Source organism: Lynx canadensis, chromosome A3, assembly GCF_007474595.2.
Source record: "Lynx canadensis isolate LIC74 chromosome A3, mLynCan4.pri.v2, whole genome shotgun sequence".
NCBI classification, from domain to species: domain Eukaryota; kingdom Metazoa; phylum Chordata; class Mammalia; order Carnivora; family Felidae; genus Lynx; species Lynx canadensis.
Genome location: NC_044305.1, coordinates 74,247,131 through 74,265,561, shown reverse-complemented (window position 1 = coordinate 74,265,561; position 18,431 = coordinate 74,247,131). Strand labels below are relative to the sequence as shown.

Sequence of the window (18,431 nt, the reverse complement as noted above, 5' to 3'; positions counted from 1 at the left end):
CATCACTAATTCAATGATTTTTTTTTTTGCAGTTTTATCTTCTTGCAATGAACCAAAAACACATTCAGTTGACTTCAATTGGGTCTAAAGAACATAACTATAATCAGCTCATAGCAGCAACTGGCTTACATGACTAGATGCCAGGTGCATTTGAATACTGGTTTGACTAAACAGAAGCAAACTGAATGTTTGGCACGGTTCACATACAAATTTACTTATTAATATAAATATATACACAGATAATCTCCTTTGTGGAAAGAAAAATGGTCCCCTAGATCTAAAGAACTTCTATGACTTTATTATTGCCAATGGAGTTAAAAACCTTAAATTCTACTAGAAAATACCTTTCTAGGTTTTCCAATAATAACCTGCCTCTCAGCAATTTCTTAAACTAGATTTCCAAAACCAAGCTTTCTCTGTCACTAAATCAAAACGTATTCTCATGAAAAATGCACTAAGCTTTGCACACACAAGTATAGTACGATAATTGATTCTATTTTTCAAAACTTCTTAAACTATTGTCTTATCGAAATGTGTATGAGGCTACCAAATTACCATACCTAAAGCTTAAAGATCAAAAAACCTCATCTACTCCTTTATCCACCTACATGCTAGTTCACACAATAGAAAATACATTCAGAGATGCTAAATTTAAATCCGTTGTTGGTATTCTGTAACTGTTGAAATTTTTCTCCCAAGAGACAATTTCTATTGTCCAAATTCATTCATAAATGATGTTCTAACTTTTTCTAAGCAAAATAAAAGATTTATGAGAGCAATTACTCATGCCATAGTGCACCACTACTTAATTTACAGACAACCTTGCTTCAGAGGATTCCTGCTGTCCTCTTCCACACACAGGTTATCTTACCCCTCATAGACAAGGTCATTCTGTGTTATCAGCGTTTTTCGTTTGCTCATTAATAACCTCAACAGAGAATAAGGAGAAATCTGAAAACTCAGAGTAAAACTTATGAGCTAGGAGATGTGAAATTCAGCAGTCTCGGTGGGAAATATTCATTAGCACTGCAGGCATTGCGTGATCTACATGCACCATCGGCTTCCACTATACAAGGGTTAGAAATCCATGTGCTTCTCTTTCAGTTTGGATGTGAAGGCTTTAAAAAGTGGTTCTGAACTACTCAGATGCCAGAGTCTCCCCGAACTAACCTAATAATCTCATCCACCAGAACCACAAATTTTCAACCCATACCCCAACCATACCTGAGAACCTTGAGAGTGGGGGAGATGAAGTTTTACAGAACCGGCTGGGGTCAGTCCTTCTCAATCCCCGAATTCAACAAAGAAAGGGAAGATGTTAACTTTCTTATTCCCAAAAAGCTTGAGCTCTTCATCACTTCTCTCGCTCTCTCTCATTCTCACTTTCACTCCCACACTCACACTCACACACCCCTCTTATACAACACACACTCGCCCAGGGCAATGGTTTTCACCTGGTCTACTCATTAGAATCACCTGAGAAGCTCTTCTTGCAATGTACCCAGACACAGGGCAGACCAATTCAATATGCATGTGGAAGTGGGGCCCATGCACTGGTAATTTTGCAAAGCTACCACAGTGATTGTAATCTGCGGCTAGATTGAAAACACTGCTTTCTCTGAAGGAGTGGTTTTGAATCAGGGGCAATTTGACTGACTCCCTATCCCCTGGGGTCTAGAGACTTCTTTGACTGTCATGACAGGGGGATGCTTGTGGGTAGAGCCCAGAAGGCTGCTAAACCTCCTGAAATACAGAAGACAGCCCACTGCAACAAGGAATGATCCGGGGTCCCAATGTGAATGGTATCGCTGTTGAGAAGCCCTGCTCTAGAGAAAGAACTGGTGGAGAAACAGGGAGAAATAGTCTGCTCTCTCTCTCTAGAGATATCCTCACAAAAGAAGTTAGGATGCCCTTAAGAAGGTTTCAGGAGGGAGACCACAACCCTGACTCTCCATCCAGCAAGGCTGAGGGTAGTTCTAAATGGACCCTGCCCAACACAAATGAACAGTTTCCTTGGGGGTGCTCTCATTGACCAGGCTGTTGTTGAAGGAGAGCATGAGTACTGTTCACTGAAATGTGCCCTAAGACCACAAAGTAAACAAGACCCACCAGGATAATTATGCAATTTTTTTAGAAGACAGTAAACAGGACCGATTCTTCATTCCTTCTCAGTTGGTGATAACCAGCAATACGTGCCCCTAGAATTAAAATAAAACTACCTTTATTACTTTTTCAGCTGGATTCATAATGCCCAAGAGGTGAACTACTTGTATGGGCTTCTGAGCATCAGAATCATCTTTGCCTGGAAAGTCAACAACAAACAGCTATTGCTGGAAGGACCCTGAATCATCCACAACAACCATGACTTAGGCCAAGAAGCTACCTATTCAAAAGCAAAGATCTACCAGCTGATAACTGGAAGCAAAACCACTTAGTTTCATTGTGGAAGGGAACATTTTCACCTAAGAAAGTTTGACCCAACCTTGGATTTCAATGGGATCAGGGAAGTGAATGCCCCCATTCGCAAGAAGGCTATCCATGTGTGTACAGGTCTAGATAAAAGTGGCTCTACAATTACTTTAATTACAAATCTGGTACACAGCAAATAACCAAAATGAATAGACAAATGCCTTAACGTCTACATGTAATCATGTTTAATCTACTTCCTCTTTGTGCATGGAATTCTCTGCAAATTGAAAGGAAACAGTTGAATAAAGAACTTCTAAAAAATGCATTCACCTCATGCATTCATGAGGTATTTTTTTGTTTTGTCTTTGCTTTTGTTGTTTTTCCATCATCTAATTTAAACACGGCTATATAGTCTTGGATATTTTTAAGAGAGGAAAAATCCCCAAAATTCATTTTTGTATCCAGTTGGAATTTAAATTAATTGTCTTAACCAAAGGAACCTCTTGGATACCAAGTTCATCAACTACTGGGTTCACTGAGTTTGTCATAAGATGTAAAGATGTCCAAGGCACTGTTAAATAAAACAGTACAGTAATTGTTTTCACTGATGTTCCATTAGCATGTGTATGTGTGTCTTTTGGAGGGAAGGTTACAAGTAGGACAATATTCTGCATTACGTTTCATTTCGGTTTCATTCTGCCATAATGAAGACACACTTCCCACCTGCTTTCACCTACTACTTTTTCTTCAAAAACATGCAAGTGATAAAGGAGCATAATGCAGGCTGAAGGCAGAGTGCAAGTTAGCACATCCCTCCCCCAAGTGGGATATGTGTGATATTCCTCAGCCAGTCCTGGCTGCCCAAGAACAAAGGAAAGGAAAGAAAACAAATGGTTAACTGATAAAGATCACAGTCAGGCAGGACATGGGTCTCCATCAGTTTACAAATATCTCAGTAAATTACAAGAAAAAAGGCAATCTTATCAATAGCCTAATCTCCAGAAACCTGTAGACTCAGTTTCCAGGAGCCCCCACATCACCTTTCCATAGTGATTTGGGGAACAAAGGCAAGAAGGAAATGGCAGGTAAAATTATATTTCTTTATAACCTGCAGCAAATACTTGAGGCAAATATAGAGTAGAACATTGCTCCAGGAACTCCCTACTGTCTTAATGTTAATGTTTTGCTAGAGGGAAAAACAACCTTAGCTTGACAATAGCTAGGCCTCCAGTATCCTTGAGTCTTCTTTAGCATACGAATATCTCTTTGGAAATTTTCCATTTGCCTTTCCATCTCCAACTCCATAGTATAATAACCAGTCACTCTTCACAGCTCCAGTGCAGCTCTTTCTTGCCCACGGGTCCTGTCCCTGTGCTTTAATAAAATCCCCTTTTTGCACCAAAGATGTCTTCAAGAATTCTTTCTTGGCCCTTGGCTGGGGAACTCCCCACCACCCCAGAACCTCATCACAAATGCTCACCCAAAACACTCATTATCTCACACCAACTCCAAACAGAATGACTCTATAAATGACTCAGCAGATCTGCAATTTAGGATTTACCTTGTGAATGGTTCCTACTTGTTTCTATGCCAATGATTCAACCAAAGTGTGCAGGGATTAAGAATATGAAAAGTCATGTCTTACCATCCGTATCAAAAATTAATTTGTAACAGCAGGATAAATTCAAGCTACCAATGCCCAAGTTTATAGGCTGACGATCCATAAACATCTCAATGTGCCACTTATTTTCCAACTAATTATTGAAATAAAAATGCAATGCAAATGCACTACAAATATACTTTGGTAAGGATATCAATTGTCAGAAGATAACTTACATAAGAATGAGAAAACCTGAAGTAAACATAAGAATTAAATACAGTGTTACTCTAAATACTGCATCTATGTCACATCAAATTTTTAACTAAATAAAATGGTTAAATATTAAAAATCATTTGCTGGACCATGAAGTTTATCTGAATCCGGGCAATAATAAACCATGGTGTGATGTCATCCACATCTAGAAATATACCTTACTTTATGCAAGGCATTGCTTAAAAATTGCACCTGAAACCTCTTCTTGTGAGTTAAATCGTGCCTTCATTAAACTAGAGGAGTTCTTTATTTAAAAGAGCACACTGGGAAAGAAAAGAATTGTTTCCTAAGTGAACTACCTGCCCCCAAGTAATTTTGGGGGGGAGGGGGAGGGTCAAGATACAGAGTTTCCCTAATAGTGCACATGTTTACTTCTCATGCTCATTAAAAAGTAATTGAGAAATGGAAAAGCCATTAACTTGACCTTCCCATTAACCCATTACTCCCTGAAGACAAGCTTCCTGGCCAATGGCTCACCTCACCACGGTAACACAACTAAGATATCTTTTTAAATGACTTTCATCTCTTGTGAGAAGTGCACAGCCAAGGCTGCCCACAGCAATCAGGGCAGCATCTGGGTCGGTCCTGGAAAGAGCCAGGGGAAGGCGCAACTTACAGAGTAAGAGCCCTGGCCTCAGCACCCAGAGGTGGCTTCTCCCAGCTTCCACCTTACAACCCAACCCAGAAAGCAGCAGCATTTCATCTTCCCCACGCTTTCCATTCCATTTGCACTTCAAAGAACACTGGATGCATTAGAAGCCAAGCTTCAGGACTCAATTTTCAGCACTAGGAGAAAAGGATTAGGATAAAATGGGATCCAACAGGTAAATCCCCAGGTACAGTATTGAAAATTTACCCCTTCATGTCACTGCTAGCATTGGCCACGTCCACCACTGCTCAGAGCTCACTGCACGGAGACTCTGTAGCAGCTTTCAAATAAAGCAAAAAACCTCAGGTATTTTGGATGAAAAAAACCCCACAGTTTATAAAACCAAACATTTTAGTTCTAACTCAACCATAAGTAACATAAAAGGATTGGGAGGGCATTTTGGTTTTATTTGTTTGTGTGTTTGTTTTCAGAAATGATTTTTTTTTTTTTTCCTCTCTGGAATTCAAAGTGATTCTAGAACCAAGATGCAGAAAATGAAACCTCTTCCAAAAAGGTTTAGGGTCAGGTTTAGAGCCACCTCTGCAAATGCAGTGGATGTTACACTTTGAAAACCAAAGGAGAGTCTAAATACATCAGTACCTTTTAAAGAGGAACGTTTAAAAAATTGGGGAGGCCACCTCACAGTGTAAAAGAGCATGCTATTCAAAGTACGTTTAGGGGAGTCTGGTGGGGGTGGGAGATTTTAGAGCATAGAGGGAAATATTTGATGTGTTTCTCATGCAACCAACAGGAAAAAAATTCTCCAGGTAAAGTAAGATCTATAGGCATTCAGAAAACATGGCCCCCGGGGCGCCTGGGTGGCGCAGTCGGTTAAGCGTCCGACTTCAGCCAGGTCACGATCTCGCGGTCCGTGAGTTCGAGCCCCGCGTCGGGCTCTGGGCTGATGGCTCGGAGCCTGGAGCCTGTTTCCGATTCTGTGTCTCCCTCTCTCTCTGCCCCTCCCTCGTTCATGCTCTGTCTCTCTCTGTCCCAAAAATAAATAAAAACATTGAAAAAAAAAAATTTTTTAAAAAAAGAAAACATGGCCCCAAGCCTGTTTGGGGACACCGTATTTCTTTTTCAATGTTATTGTTTTTCATAATAAATACTCATTTATTTATGCACATAAGCCGTTAACTGGATTCAAAACCACGCTGGGTCAGCGGCTGGATGAGAACCCCAGTAGGAAACTGCACACAACTAGAAAAACATTCAAGTTCAAGACGGAAGAACCTTAGCTTGGTTCTCTGTTTATCTTCAATAGGCACACATCTCCTCCTGACCACTCAGGGTCCCATGGAATTATTATTCCTCTCCTTCCCCTAACTCCTCATCCTCTGTTCTTCTCCAGGCTTATTTGACTGATAACTGTACAAACTACAACAAATGGAAGGGAAGAAAGACAGCGAGACTCCTCTCCCCAGCCCATCCCCGTCCAGCGCCTGCACTTCCTAATGTGGCTGGAAAGCCCTTCACGGTTCATAACTCTCTACTGAGCTGTCCCAGCCAAGGCAGCTCCCCGGCACGTACTGACCCACCGTTCATGCCACTGTAGACACTCCGGTGATGGGGTGACACGTCCTCCTGCGCCTGCCTTCGGAGGGTGCCCTCCCTGCTGCCTCCGCCGCTGCCTCCGCCCACATGTTTGTGATCAGGGCTCCCCCCATAATGCTGTTTGAGGTGCTCGGGACTGGTGCCCCTGGGTCTGGGTAGATGCTCCAGGCTCCCACCGAGGGCGTGTTTCTGAAGATGCTCGGGGCTCCCTCCGCTGTGCCTGGCATGTTCAGGGCTGCTCCCAGGCCTGTGCTTCTGAAAGTGTTCCGGGCTCCCGCTCAGCACATGCTTGGGCAGCGTCTCGGGGCTGCTCCCGGGGTGTGGGTGCCTTTGCTGTTCGGGGCTGCCCTTGCACAAGGGTTTGTGGTGCTCGGGGCTGGGTCCTTTGAGTGCTTTTGGGTGATCCGCGGTGCCGGAGGCTCTGGGTTTCTGGAGATGCTCGGGGCTGGTGCTCCTGTGCTTGGAGTGCTCTGGGCTGCCCTCGCCCCGGGGCTTCTGCAGGTGCTCCGGGCTGCCGCTGCTCGCGTGCTGCTTGTGGTGGTCGGGGCTGTCGGTGCTGCCGGTGCTGGAGGTGCTGCTGCCGTCGCCCACATCCCGCACGTAGGGCGCCGTGGAGGCGGTGAGCTGGCACAGGCTGGCCTGGCTGTCGATGGAGCAGCGGCTGCCCGCGCAGCCCGCGCCCTTTTCCTCGTCCAGCAGCACGCAGAGCTCTTTGAGCTCCATGTTCTCCTTCACCACCTCCTCCTGCTTCACCTCCAGCTCCTTCAGCTTCTGCAGGTATAAGGCCACTTCCTTGTGCATCACCCCAGCCGTGTAGCGGCCCAGTCTCTGCCACTCCCGGGACACCCTTTTGCCTTTCTGCCGGTCATCGTCCAGGAAACAGCAGAGGTCTCTCAGCTCCTGGTTGTCCTCCTGGAGCTTCTGGTTGATATCCTGAAGAGAGAGACACAACCATTCAAGGGAGGTGCACATCTGAGGCATCATCAGGCTCAGACCTGCTGGGAGGGAGGCTGGAATTGGCGGATTCTCTGTGATGTTAGGGGAGGAGGTGAGAAAAGGAGAGGAAGCTGATGACCCGTAGCCTTGCATAAAAATAACAATAACGGGCATGGGTTATGCCCCCTGCCCAATGCTTACTTGCATCCTGTCATCAAATTGTCACCAAACACTTGGGGCGATAATGATTATTATGGTTCTTTTACAGAGGGGGCGACTGGCCCTCACTAAGCTTCACTTGCCCAAGGCCATCCCGTCAGTATTTAGGGAGCAGTCAGTTAATTAACAAGAAACTAGTAAAAAGCAAGGACCCCGTGTACTGCCGTCAAGGAAGAAAATGGCTGCTGTGACGGGTGAAATGCTTAAAAGCTCTGAGGCAACAGGCCTTCCATCAGCACAAATATGCACTGCCTGGTGTTCAGCCCTTGACATGGGAGGAATGGCCCCATTCCCTCAGGGGACCAGCACAATTGCCCTCTAGTGGCATTTCCACCCTGCACCCCCAAGCCCTACTTCCTGTACCCACTGCATGTCTCCCAGGCATTCCACATGAAACACAAGCAACACCAAGCTCTTGTGTCATAGCCAAGCTCTCCTCCCCAAATTGCACCTCTTAGTAAATGCCACCTCCACCCATCCTGCTGCCCTTTTTAAGAACCTGTGGTCATGCCAGCTTCTCCTTCTCCCTCACCTTTCACTTCTGAGCTAAATGGGTCTTTTGGACCTTACCTCTGACATTTCGCTCATCTTGTCACTCCCATACATAACATGCTTAAAAGCACCTCACTGCCCTTAGGATAAAGTGCAAAATCCAAGTCTCCCAAGACCCCCAATCCTCTTAACCTGGTCTATTTCTCCTGCAAAAATGGTGGTCCACTCATTCAGTCACAAGTGTCTAGTAAGCATCTATTATGTGCCAGGTATCAGTCCAGGTGCTAGGGACGTATCAGTGGCCGCAGCAAAGACTTTGACATCCTATGGTGGATGTCAAATGTCAGATTTCATTCTGGTGGGAAAGACTGGCAAAAGGCCAGTATAGAGCACAATACCATGTCGTGGTAAGTGCTGGGCAGAAAACTAAACTAGGCTAAAGGATACTATCCTTTAAGAGAAGGCACCTCACCGACAAAGGAGAACATTTGAGCAAAGACCTGGGTGAAATGATGGAGCAAATGTTTGAGGGAAAATGATCCCAGGCAGAGAGAAGGGCAAGTATTTGCCCTGAGACACATGTGGCTGACGTCACAGTGAGGCCAGTGTGCCTAAAGCACAGGGAGCGAGGGGGCAGAGCTGGGAGAGGAGGTTGGAGAGATGAGGCCCAAGGGGGTGAGTGTTGTGGCTGGGTAATGCTGGGCCTTGGCAGCCACGAGGACTTTGGATTGTTGGAGCCCTGAGGATAGGAGTGAGGATAGGGTTCATTTTGTAAAGAACCACCATAGTTCAGTATGGAAAACAGACTGATGGAGGCGGGCGGTGGATAGAAGAAAGGGAAACAAGATAAGGTAAAAGCCAGGAGAGATCACGAGGAGGGCACCAGGCTGGTCCAGGTAGAGGGAGACAATGGCAGCTTGCACACATGGCAGCAGCGGAGGGGGTGAGACCTACCCCCCACCCCCACATCATGCACTGAGCCACACCAACAATGGCCCGGTTTCAGGGCCCAAGGAACAAGCCCTTCCCCTCTTTCACTTGGAATGTACTCCCCTAACCTTCTGTACAGCCTAAAGGTCTCACTTCATAAGTCACTTCCCCAAAGAAGCCGTCCCTGACCACAACCCCCCATCTAAAGGAGGTCACCTTATACATCACCTCCTCGATTTCACCTCTGTGGCACTTATTACACTTATTGGTTTGGTGGCGATGGACCGGGGGCAGTTACGGGGCTGCTACCTAAGATCTCCCCTGCTTTACAAAGCCGGAAGACCCCTGGTCTTGTGACTTGGTCATCCAACCCAGAACTAGAGGCACTCAGAGTGGACACTCAATCCCCTTAAACTCAGATTCGCTCCAACAGCTCGCCTGCTACTTGTGAGAAAATAAACTATAAAACAACCACACCCTGCACCTCCTAACAGTCTCGAGGTCTAAGATGGGGGTCATTTTCAAAGCCTGAGGAATAAGAGGATCTTGTGCAGCATGGTTCCAACTCTGATTCTAACTCTTGGCATCCTGACTACTCTGTCTCCATGTTTCTGATGCCCGTCTCTTCTTTCGCTTCTCACTGCCACTTTCTGACCTCAGGCCTGGCCGTTTCCAAACACCTCCACCTGGCCTCCCTGCCTTGGTCCGCCCCATCCTCGAGCTTTCCTCACCCACTGGATCCAAGCTCTCCTTGGCCAGACTGCTCTTCAAAATCACCCCCTTAATGTTATGTCTCTCCTGCGGCAGCCCAGCACTTCCCCTTCACCAGGAAAATGAACAAACCCTTTGGCCAAGCCGGGAAGGCTTCCTCTCACCTTTCCACCTTTAGCTCCACCTACATCAGCTAATTATGAACCCTGATTATATCTAACTTCTCCACATATGAACTTGACTAAGAGAAGAGATTCCTCTGACAAGTCTCCCCTCGCACTAGAACAGCCACTGCTTGCAGCAGCAACAGGCATACATGAATGAACGAAGTAACTTTCCCACCCACTGCTTACTGCCTGTAAGACACTAGCTGGAGAACTTACTGGGCATCATCATTTTTTTCTTCAAATGTAGATGTCTTAGCTTCTGGGAGGACAGAGTCCATTCCAAAGTCTTTTTTGTGTGTGTAGTTGACGTGCCTGGCATGGTGCCTTGCGTACAGGAAACAATATATGTTTATGGACTGACCAACCTTTTAAAGCCCTAGGTCAGTGGCCAAAACAGGATATAGCCCCAGCTACTGAGGAAGGATTTCTTATTCTTGTTTCAGTAAGCCCCTGAGAGGTTGGAGTCTGTGGTTTTAAGGGAATAAATGATCTGTTGACACTGATGCTTTAAGGGAAATCAGAAGCTGTGGATATTCAGAGAAAAGAACACTAAAAAAATTAATCTTTCTAAGCTTCAAAAATTATTCTACATTTAGTTGAATCCTGGCATTTCATAGGAAGTTCAAGCCATGTTCTTTTCCATTTCCAAATGAACTTCTAACTGCAAATACTTCCTTTTGACTACACACAACTATTCCTGATGTCTCCAGAACTGGGAAATAAACAGGACCTATGTTACCACGAGCTTCATGGAGTTAATGCCTTTCCAAATGGAGTACGGCATATACTGCCCAGAATTCCAGTTGGGGTAGAAGGGGTATTGGCCCATTTCATTTTCTTTATCAGCACTCCTTCTTCCAAGAGTAAATAATAGTCTTGGGAATACAATTTTGAGCTATTTCCTTTTCCTTCTGTGGAATAGCTAAGCAACCAATTCGATAATAATCTTATAAGCCAGCTTCTTCAAATCTGCCACATTAAGATCTGGGCTTTCTTTTTCAAAACACGAAGTGTCCTTTTAACATTGCCACTGGCCACAAGATGTTATCCATCTGTCTAAAGTGGACTTTTAAAAGATTAAACCCACCTTACGGCATAGCACTCAAAGTTTCAAACATAAGACTCTCAAGTATTATATCTTTGGTGAAAGAATTGTTCTAATCTGTTATTTTTCTTCATTACAGGGAGGGGGATTGGTACGTTGGGGAGCAAAGAGGAACATTTATGTGATGCAGACAACAAATCTACAGATTCAGTGCCCCCAGATCTGCCCCCTGTCCCCTGAAACCCCAAGTCAGAGCAAGCTGAGTGTTGGTATGTGCACAGCAGTGCATAGATATGGTTCTCAGAATCCAATTCCTTATAACATCAGAACCAAAATCTCCTTTCTTCACCCCTTTCAGGATCACATGCTCTAACTACATAATGTCAACTCGCCCAAAGAAAAGAAAGCCAGCCTATTTTAAACATTTTATATCTATGTGACCTTAAGAAAGCTATTTAACCTCATCTATGTATCATTTAATCCTTGACAAACCTTTTGTGGAGTTAACATCCCCATTTAGCAGATGAGAAAACTGAGGTTTGGAGAAGTTAACAGGTGCCCAAGATGTCAGATTCCAAATCCTTCATCCTTCCGCTGCCCCATCCCGCTCTGCCTCTTAAATGTTTAAACACAAACAAGTCAGCCAGTGCTTGGTTGGACCCAGTCCCATGTCCCTCAAAGGAAAAGAATGAGTGCTCGCATCTCCCTATCTCTATAGCTGCAGTATCATCTAGTAGCCTTGAAAATATTTAGATGCAATTGCAAAAGCGGATCACAGATAGGAGCATAAAAAAAAAGAAGTGTTGTGGCCTTAATTACCCTAAATTTACAGTCCTCAACTGAGAATCCCAAACCATCAGAGCCAAAAACAAAACCAAAAATCCTTCCTTCTAGTTAAGCTGAAATAAATGAGTGCACATATCATTTACTCAGGCAACCACATTAATGGATCACTAGGGTGTCAGGGATGTTCAGAAAGTAACCAGCCCCATCTCTCTGAACTTGATAAGGAGATGGACAGGAAAGCCTTTTTAAGCCGGGTCATGAATCTAGACCACCAGGAGGGTGGGATGAAACTGCCTTTAACTGGCCTAATAGGTATTTTTCTAAATGAGGCTACTAGAATGAAAACCAGGATCCCCCACCACTCACATATAGCACACCCCCCAACACACACACACACACACACACACACACACACACACACAGGCAATCCATACAACCCAAAAGAACCTACAAGTATTTCTGAGTTATTATGTCAATGCCCCATACTATTCAAATCTTTAGGAAATTAGTTGATTAATTACTTAATTAAAAACTCTTCCAAGTTACATTATAGTTCAAACCATGGAATAAGATTAAATTGGAAAGTTATGAACTATACCTTTGTCCAGCTTTGCCTAAGAAACCCAACCCTGGAGATGCACGGCTACACATTTACACGCCCTTTCCTGATGACAGCATCTACCATTTTTGTAGTCAAGTCCAGTAAAACTTCCCCTACATCATCATAACGTATTGTCACAACCCCCTAGGAGATGGTTATTATCACTTGCATTTTATTGATGAATAAAACGAGGTTCTGATAAATTAACTACTCAAGCTCACCGTCCTGGCAGATGAGGATTCTGGATGCACACCCACCTCTGAGATGATATTCCCACTATGCTAGCTAGCCTGCATCTAATCCCCCAAGAGTGTGGTCTGGTGCTTAATAAATACTCCATTAGTAATGAATTAAACCAAAGGAGAGTGTAAGCCTTGGGCTTTTTCTGACTGTGGGATTTTCCTAACTGCACCCACTCTAGGGATATAGGACAGTGACTTGGGGCCCAGGAAGAAGGCCATCTTCACCTGCACCGGGCCCAGCACCCAGGTAAGCATCTGGGATCGGCCCCCTGCACTCCTTTTGGCCCCAGAATCCCAGAGCTGGAGCCCTGAGGTAATTAGGAAAGTGTCTACTGCCCGAGAAGTGGGGTGGGAGTGGAAAGGGGACAAGAACAGCATGTGCCTGCAGGAATTTTCTCCCTGACGTCCCTGTAGTGTTTTCGTTTGTGTCAGGCTTCCTATAAACAAAAGCTGAACAATGAGAGGAAGGAATACCAGGAGGCACCAGTGCAAGCATCGAGGAGAGGAAGTTTGCGGTGCTCCCTGGCAGGGTGGATCCCGGCCAAGGGTCTCCCGCAGCCAGGCTGGCCAGCACACTGCTGTCACACTCAGAGCTCTCCAAGGAGAAAAGAAGTTGGTGGGGTTTTGGTGTTCTTTTCTTGCTTTTTTATTTTCTTTTTTTTTTTTTTTTTTTTTCTAATAGCAAAGAGGGAAGGCTACTTCAAAAAGAAAACATTGGCTGACACTTGGGGTGGTACCTTTCAAATCCCCTTGTCCCCTTCAATGCTAGATGAAATTATAATCAAAGCCGGGGGGGGGGGGGATGGGGGACAGGACCCTGGATGACGCCATCTAAACTGAGAGGAAGGAAAGCACCGGAGCAGGTAGAAAATGAGAAGACAGAGCTTAAGCTCCTCTGCACTGGATGACACACGCCAGCTCCGAAGGTGGAGCCTGCGACTTTTCCCCAGGCACCCCGCCAGTCCTCCCCAGCATTGGCGCCCTTTCCTCATCTGCTGGAGAAGTCGTGGTTCCTGAGCATCCGTACCGCTGACTCCCAAAGACAAAGATGCCCTGGACTCGCTCCCTCGCTCACCTTTTCCCTTGCCTACTGTGACCCGGCTCCCCAAACCACTGATTTTCCAGGCTTCCTAGGAAAATAAAGGTTCTGCATGCCCATCACCTCCCTCCCTACTTTTCAGCATCCTCGGCGCCCACTCCTGCCACAGAGGTCAAGTGAGAGCTCGACACTGGCTCGCCCTATATAGGGAAGGGGAGACCAATCGCTTCCAAAGTTTGGAAAAGTTTCCAAAGGGCTGGGGATGGGGAGCAGGGGGTGCTGACCAGGAGAATGGGGAGGATCACCTGTTGACGGAGGGAGGGAAAGTTTGCCTGGACCCACCTCCCCGGGGCGCCCCGCTCCCTGCCCGGCCCCGCGCTCACCTTGAGCCCGCGGATCTCGCCGAGGTGCAGCTGCAGGCGACGGTTCACCTCGCGGATGAGGTTGCTGTGGTCCAGCATCGCGCTCACCTTCTCGGCCTCGGCGCGCCGCAGGCTGCGGATCAGCTCCTCCTTGCTCCACTGCAGCAGCTCCTCGTCCGACACTTTGGACAGGTCCTCCACGGCGGCGGCGGCGGACGGGCCCGCAGAGGCTGGGGGACAACTTTCCGCCGCCGCCGTCGCCGCTGTGCCTCCGGCCGCCTTCGACATGGTATCCGCGCGGTGGCAGGTGCGAGTGGGTGGAAGAGGCAAAGCGACTCCCGAAGGCGCGGGCGCGGCGGGGCCGCCTCCGCCCACACCCCTGTGCGCTCCGGCGAGTCAGCTGCACCGCCCGGCGGCCGCTGGGTTGGGGCGGCAGGGGTCGCGCTGAGCGGCCATCCTACCTCGCCATCCCGGCGCGCGCGCCCGCGCACCCCCAGGGCCGGGCAGTCACCCGCGCTCTGCTGCCGAGGCGCGTCCCAACTCGGCGCAAGTCCATGGTGAGGGGCGCCGGGGAGCGGGCGCCGCCGCAGGAAAACCTCGGCGAGCGGCGGGGACGCCGAGGGACCGCGCCCCGACTCCCCTGCCCTCTCCTCCGCCCGGATTCGAGACCGTCGCCCCCCACACTCTCGCACACACGCGCGCACTTTCCTCCCCCTTGCCCAGCTGCAGCTCCGTCTACACGGCGCTCCTGGGGGAGTTAGGGCGCTCCGGGATCCGCGGCGCCTCCTGGGTTGCTCGAGCGACGCCGCCGCTGCTGCCCGAAGGCTCAGCGCGGCTGGCCTGCCGCGCTCCTCTCGCCGCCTTCGCTGCGCCCGCCGCCGCTCCTTAGGCTGCTCGGGAAAGCCTGGGATTTGCAGAGCCGAGCCGAGCCACGCCGAGGTAAAGGCTGGACCCGCAGCAGGAGAAGCCTGCAGCCGGGGCCATCTGCAGCCAGCCGCACCTCCCGCGCGGGCCGGACGCAGCTGCTGCTAGATCGCCTCCCGGGCTCCCGAGGCGCGCTCCCCGCTATCCCGCCGGGGAAGGCCGGGGGCGCGGCTCCTCCAGCGCCGGGGCGCGGGTGGGGCGAGATGCGGGAGACGCGTGAGAAGCTGTGCCACCCGGGCTCTGGCAGGCTCGCGCGCGCCACCATGTGGTGGAAGGAGCTCCTTCCTCCGCCCCCTGAGCGCCAGGCTTGTCACCAGGCAAGAGAAACAACAGGGGGCCAAAATGAGAGACGCGTGGTATTTCCAAGGACTGGAGGTCAGGGAAGAGAGACAGGAGGACCTAACCGTCTGTTTCTACTTTGGAGAATGGAAGAAGAGGTCAATGGCAAGAGAGAGAGAGAGAGAGAGAGAGAGAGAAAGAAAGAAAGAGCGGGGGTGGGGGGTGTGGGAAGGTGGGAGATGGGTAGGATGGGAAAGGAAGGAAGCTTTAAGAAAATCCCAGTGCTCTGAAAAGGGGAAAGAAAGGCTTGGGGCACTGCTCTTTAGGGACCACCCACGCCCACCCCAGGCCTTTGTCTTTTCTGAAAATCCACTACTTTGTGAAGAAGCTTCAGGGGATGGTATTGGATCTTTTAAAGTTTTATTTGAAAAACATAAAAGCCTTAACTGGAAATTAAAATGCCTTCCCCTCCTGTTTCCCTAGGTCTGGATTTTAAGGTCTGCACAATCACCTCCCATCTGAGCAAAGGACAGCCCCTCAGGGCAGCCCGAACTGCCTGGCAAGGAGATTTCCATTTTCCTCCAGCAGCGGGCTGTCAGTTCTTACTGGTTTGGCTTTTTGTGATGGTAATTTTGAGAAGGGGGTATTCTGTGTCCCCCGGTCAAATCTTTGGGCTACAAAATTCCCCTTCCCACCCCCACTCCCCAATTGTACCCTCTTGTTGCATGGAATCGAACCTAAACGAAAGCAAGTGATTTTTGGTTTTGGTTTTGGTTTTGGTTTTGGGTTTGTTTTTGTTTTTGTTTTTGTTTTTGTTTTTGCCTTGAGAAGTGGATGCATTGGGTCCCAGGCATGTCATTTTAGATGAATACTTTCTCCTCCAGGATGGAGACAGAGCCAGAAAACCGTAGGGACTACCCCCACAGGGCTTTGGTAAGCCTGGGTGTGGAGGGAATAACCACCTGGTGGGTTGAGGCTTTAAATCTCAGACCCTCCACCAACAGGTCACTGTGTGTTCCTTTATAAAGCTGCCACCTTTTAAAAATCACATGGGAACTTCTGAGATTTAGCTTCCTGCAGAGCAAAGGAAGGTGGTGCTAGAAGAGGGTCTTAAAGTTCCCCTTAGCGTGGATTACACTTTAGACCTGTTTCTTCCAGAATGTAGGTCCCTGACCTTTCTTATAGCACTTACCTTGTGAATTCTTTCTCTGCTGCTTTGAGATGTAAATCACCTCCCAGTTTTACCACCCAGAAATGTCCTTCTCCAGGACCTGGGAGCCATCCTGGGAAATGTAATAATCAAGGAAAATAGCGCCCCCCCCCCCATCTCTCTTAAAGGAGAGAAGCCTAACTTCACTAAGCGCCAATCAGCAAACATCAATGGTCTAATCATACCGGCCAACTCAACTTTCCCTTCCCTGGCCCACTGATAGTGTCCTCCAGTACTTTCCCAGTAGCCCACCCCAGGGCTGAAAAACTCTCTTGCCTCTTATGCCAGAGGAGTGGAGTTCAGGCGCCATATCTCTCTCTCTCTCTCTCTCTCTCTCTCTCTCTCTTTCTCCCTTTCCTATTACAATAATCTTGCATAAAGTCTTCCTTGGGTTTAACTATATCGATTGAAATTTGGCTTTGATCCCTCCCCTTCTCTCGTGTACACAGAAGGTTTTCCTCAACACAGGTCCTGAGACTTCTTTTGGCACAGGAGGAAGAAGTGCAAGTCAGAAAAATATGAGTCCTGTCTCTGTCACTGGTTAATTCTTCTCCTTGAACAAATCATCTAACCTTATTGGGCCTCAGGCAGCTAATAAGATAATGTACATGAAGTGCTTTATCAAGTTACCTACAGAAATGCTACTTGGTTGATAATTTGGGCAGCCCACCTTCTGGAAATGGTAGCCGCCCACCACATCTGTGTGGTTTTTTGTTTTTTTGGTTTTGGTTTTGGTTTTGTTTTTTCCTCCATCAGGTTTGTTCTTTAAGAGTCCTGTTTCAAAATCAAACAACCAGCACCCTTCACCACTAACTCTCTCAGACATTTAACACCTATGCGGCTATTCAAAGGCAGATCTAGATGGCTGAAAGGAGTGACTGGACCTATGTTGAGAGATCAAGGAAGCAAGAAACCAAAGAAAAATTTCACCACAAATGTATATGCACTAGCAGCTACTTAACTATTGGGCTATATCACCTTGGTGAAGTTTTATTGTTTCTAATTTTGGTCATGGACTCAGGATAGTAATTGAATGAAAAATGTTGCTTCATGTTGTTAATGTCATGTGTGGTATCAGGAACTTGGCTGCTAAAAACAGAAAACTCAAAAAACAGCCACTTAAAGAAGGCACTTATTTTCTCTCACATAACTGACATTCAGTTGAGGGTTGGTATGGTGTCCTTATATCATCGAAAAGACTCCTTCTCGGGGCGCCTGGGTGGCGCAGTCGGTTAAGCGTCCGACTTCAGCCAGGTCACGATCTCGCCGTCCGTGAGTTCGAGCCCCGCATCGGGCTCTGGGCTGATGGCTCAGAGCCTGGAGCCTGTTTCGGATTCTGTGTCTCCCTCTCACTCTGCCCCTCCCTCGTTCATGCTCTGTCTCTCTCTGTCCCAAAAATAAATAAATGTTGAAAAAAAAAATTGAAAAAAAAAAAAAGAAAAAAAAAAGAAAAGACTCCTTCTCTCTGCTCAGCCATCCTTAGTATGGTTGCCTCCTGGCAACAAGATGGCTGCTGGAGCGCTGGCCATCCTTCTACATTTGGGGCAGGCCAAAGATATGAGCAAACGGCAACAGTACACGTGCTCCCTTAAAAGGTTTTCCTAGGGCACCTGAGTGGCTCAGTGAGCTAAACATCTGACTCGATCTCAGCTCAGGTCATGTTTTCATGCCTCATGAGTTTGAGCCCCATATCTGGCTCTGTGCTTTTGTCACAGAGCCTGCTTGTGATTGTCTCTCCTCTCTGCCCCTCCTCTACTTGTGCATACTCTTTCTCTTTCTCAGAATAAATAAATAAACTTTAAAAACAAATATTAATTAATTAAAAAAAATAAAGCGTTTTCCTAGTAATACGACCCAATGAATCTCATTTATATCCTAATAGCCAGGGCTTGCCATGTAACCACCTCCCACCTAAGGGAAACTAGGAAACACTTTTTTTTTTTTTTTTTCAAAGTTTATTTATTTTTGGGACAGAGAGAGACAGAGCATGAACGGGGGAGGAG

At 47.2% G+C, this 18,431-nt stretch overlaps 1 protein-coding gene across 5 annotated transcripts in view; it reads right to left on the bottom strand.

Moving 5' to 3' along the window:
- Positions 1-14,303, bottom strand: part of CCDC85A (coiled-coil domain containing 85A) — a 198,591-nt gene extending 184,288 nt beyond the window's left edge. For all 5 annotated transcript variants that reach the window (XM_030310645.1, XM_030310646.1, XM_030310647.1 and 2 more), the window contains exons 1-2: positions 14,037-14,303; positions 6,470-7,418 (exon numbers count right to left, since the gene is read on the bottom strand). In XM_030310645.1, the coding sequence (XP_030166505.1) occupies positions 6,470-7,418; positions 14,037-14,303 (1,216 nt within the window). The remainder of the gene's footprint in view (positions 1-6,469; positions 7,419-14,036) is intronic.
- Positions 14,304-18,431: the final 4,128 nt, after the last annotated feature.